Genomic DNA, 4312 nt, shown 5'->3' on the forward strand with positions numbered 1-4312 from the left:
TAGAATAGCCATATTCTTCTCCATGGAATAATTAAAATGGAATAGCATTTCCACGTCAATTATCTCTACAATTATTGTTGCAGAATTTCTAAAATATAATTGACCTTTTCACTATATATACACACACACGTACATGATACAAACTGCATATAATTATTCTTGTTGTACAAATGACCTTTTTTGATTTGATTGGTCTAAATATAGTTCAAAGTTCAAACCATTAAAACTTGATGATCTCCCTCTCTACAATTTCATGCAATTTGTTTAATTGGGTGAATTTAGCAGGTTTTTTTCTCTCTCTCTCTCTCTCTCTCTCTCTCTCTCTCTTTGGAGTAGTAATATTTTACTTTATATTCTTTTTTATACGAATCACCATATTTTTAATTAAATAAAAATATAAAATAGTAGGCTTTTCTCTTTTCTTTTTTTAATAGAAAAAAATAAATATTACAAGATTTAATTATGCAAGATGTATGCTAAACAAATAGGATGTACTTGCACTCAGAATTATGAATTTTACTTTATATATATATATATATATATATATATATATATATATATTTAATTAAAAGTATAATAATGCATGTAAGGAAAAATATAAGTTCAAATATTATAATTCAAGAAAGAAAGAAAAATATATAATCCTATAGCTTCACACAATATGACAACTTGCATAACCCCCTGACTTTGTTAATGGGGTATTCTCGGCAACTGAGGAAAAAAAATTTTGGTAAAAAATAATAAAGGAGGATTTTCTTAAAACGATAAAAGTCAAAAAGGTTAAATGTATTTTATCCTAATTTTTATTATTGAAATATATGATACTGAAAGACATGGAAGAGAAAAAAAAATAAAAAAATATTGCTTTAGTAATAATTAAATTAATAATAATTCAATTGCATGATCAAATTATTTAAATCTATATTACCTTCACTTGATAAGTAATGAACTCAAACCATTACTCTCTTCTTCTTCTTCTTCTTCTTCTTCTTCTTTTTTCATTTTCTTTTTTTTTATTTTTATTTCAAACAATTCAAATATTACATTTTCTTTCTTTTTTCAAGAAAAATAAATTAGCTCAACATTCTCGAGGCTAACGTTATAAGTTAGCTATTCCTATTATCAATATTGTTAAATTGGATGGTAAATTACTACCAGTCTTTAAATCTAGCTGTTCCTTTGATTTTTTTAGTTCCTTCAATCAATTAATTTCATTTTAAATTTGTGTTCAAAAAAAAAAAAAAAAAATCAATTAAATTCATTTTTAAAAGTTATTAAAAAAAATAAGATATGTTAAGCCATCAACAATCCAACACCATCAATGATGAATATTTTCAAATGATGAAACATTATCCTCGAATGCTACATAAAATAAAATGGAAATTTAATAGATATTTAAGTATCCCTTTTAGGCCAAAGCATATTTTTTCCATTTTTAATTTTTTTAAATATCCTTAAATAATTTGATGCATTATTTCATAAGGTTGAACTTGCCTCAATTTGAACTAGAATAGCCCATCTTCTTCATGGAATAATTAAAATGGAACATTGTCACGTTATTTCCCTCTACAATTAGTGTTGCAGAATTTTTAAAATATAATTAACCCACTCACTATATATATATATATAACATATATGGTACAAACTGCATATTATATACATATATATATATATACACGTATATGGTACAAATTGCATATTATAAATGTTGTTGTACAAACGGTGTATTTTGATTTCCTTGGTCTACACATAATTAAAATTAGGGTTAAATGCAAAACAAACCCTGATATATAGGATTTGTGCAGAACTAAGTCATATTTTTTTAAAATGTGTATATTAGCTCATAAAATTCAAAAAATATACAAATAAGCTACTCTGACCACTTTTTAACAAAAAAATAAGTATGAAAATCATATTTTACGCTTTTAATTTCAATTTTACCCCTCGTCCATATGTGCATATACCCCCGATACTCATTTTGTTTCTCTCTCTCTCTCTCCATATCTACATATTATTTGTTTAGTAATTAAACCTAAATTAATTGATAAAAAAAAATGTAATAAAAACTGATAAGTATAATAAAAATATAATAAAACTGATAATATAATAAAAATATAAAACTAATAATATAATAAAAAAATACAATATATATGATAATATAATTAAAAAATATAATAAAACTAATAATATAATATAATCCGATAATCTAATAAAAAATTGATAATAAAAAAATATAACAATATGATAATATATATGTGGAAGGAAAAATCTCCCTCCATTAAGAATGGAACACGTCATCACTATATAAATGTACATTTGGTAGATTTCAGAAGCCCATCCGGATCAAGCCCAAATTATATTATACTTTAACCCAGTATCATTTATATTGGGCCTCTAAGGCCAGGTAAGAGCATCAATCAGCCCAACGTCACCACTGTTGAAGTTCCGGCCCATTGGTCAAGTCACTTACACCAAGCTGCATCCCGCCCAAGTACAATTAAATATAGCCCAGTCTTATTAAGCAAAAGAGTCAATCCAAAAGGAAAGTTTTTTACAAAACAAGTTCTACGTAGGAAATATCATACAATAGAAAGAACTCTATTTGTAAAGAAAGTCATGCATGGGAAGAATTGGAGGACAAGCAACGCGAGTCCTACCATAATTCTACCAACTTTTGTGTATAAATAGAGGCCTAGACCTCCAATAAAAAGGCAAGCAATTCTATTCTTCTCTATACATTGTTCTTGTTTATTTTTACTGTTCTTGAGTGTGTTGTATTATTTTTCTCAATCGTTATTGGTTGAGCCGAATTTTGCACCTACACTTTGGCGCTGTCTGTGGGAACATGTGCAAATATATTCCTACTCTTGTTTCACAGGTGAATCCTGCCACTACCATCCAGAATGTCGAACGAAGGATCTTCAACGGATCAACAGACGGAGTTGATGTAGAAGATGCGTGAAGAATTTCTACACCAGTTTGACGTACTTCGTCAGGCAAACGAAGCTAGCGTGGCTCAGATCGCCTTACTTCAACAGCAGAATAACATTCTGCAAACGGCGATGGCTCAGTTGGCACCACCGCCACCACTAGGTGACACAGCAGCACCCCCTAATCAGAATATTCCTCCGATTAACGGGCTTCCACCTAATGGGGCACGACCCAACGAGGCTAAGCCAAATGAGGTTCAGCAACAACAGAGGGCAAGGTCCGAGGCTATTGCTTCAGACAACATCCCTTGTCGCACGCAGGATGAGCAAGTCGAGTCTAGCCATAAGCTCACGGTATGGTCGAATAAAATTCCAGATGGTGCAGGTGTTCAGGATGCCTTTGATGAGAAAAGACTCCTAAAGATTCAGACACCTGCTGAGATAGCTAGAGAGCATAAAAACTCCCTGGTCAAAACTCCTTTCATTGACGACGTGTATATGGTTGAGAGGCCCAAGAAATTTACCATACCTTTATTTACTCAGTTTGATGGTACGGGGGATTATTCTCGACACCTATATCATTACGCCCAAAAGATGGCTTTGGATGACCGTAATGACCCTTGGATGTGCAGAGTTTTTCCTACCAGCTTGACAGGAGCAGCACTAGAGTGGTTCAGGAATAGGCCACATAAATCCATCTCGGATTACGTAACTCTGTGCACCATGTTCCTGGCACAATACTGCGGAAATAAGAAGCAAAAGAAAAGTATTGCTAGCCTCTTCACCATAAGGCAAAAGAAAGGGGAAACATTACAGGATTTCTTATCTAGATTCAACATGGAATCCTCAGAAATAGCAAATTGTCATCCTGCGACTGCTATAGAAACATTTAAACTTGCGATGATTCTTGGGACGAAGTTTCACACTTCTGTGGTCAAATATTCTCCTCGTGACATGCAGACTCTCAATGCCAGGGCCCAGATCTACATTCGGCTCGAGGAAAATATAGCCCACCGAGCGCAGCACGCCACCCTCGTAACGGTGGAGAACAAGCCTCGAGAGAGAATTCCAAATTCAAAGATTCAAAAAAAGCCAACGCGCCTCAACGCCGATCACCCAGGCACCTGAGAAGAGGCAAATGATAGAGGAAGGGTTTACACCTCTCCGAACTACCTTAGCTCGGCTCTTCCAAGAGAATAAGATGAAGTTCACAGCCCCGCAGCCAATGAAGCAACCCTTGGAGCAGAGGGACAAAAGCAAGCATTGCGCTTATCACCGAGATTATGGGCATTCAACCAATCATTGCAGATCCCTTAGGCGACAAGTGGAAAATATGATAGCCCGAGGAGAGTTAGTAGACTACCTCATGCTAAAGGAGTATG

The 4312-nt window shown here is 33.1% G+C and overlaps 1 protein-coding gene across 1 annotated transcript; it reads left to right on the forward strand.

Moving 5' to 3' along the window:
- The first annotated feature begins 2954 nt into the window (after positions 1-2954).
- Positions 2955-4058, forward strand: LOC132295732 (uncharacterized). Its single transcript, XM_059794023.1, has one exon. It carries the CDS (start codon positions 2955-2957, stop codon positions 4056-4058), a length of 1104 nt encoding a protein of 367 aa, XP_059650006.1.
- Positions 4059-4312: the final 254 nt, after the last annotated feature.

This window comes from Cornus florida, unplaced genomic scaffold (assembly GCF_030987335.1).
Source record: "Cornus florida cultivar Cherokee Brave unplaced genomic scaffold, ASM3098733v1 CherokeeBrave_3.0.0_Hap2_Chr02, whole genome shotgun sequence".
Lineage (NCBI taxonomy): Eukaryota > Viridiplantae > Streptophyta > Magnoliopsida > Cornales > Cornaceae > Cornus > Cornus florida.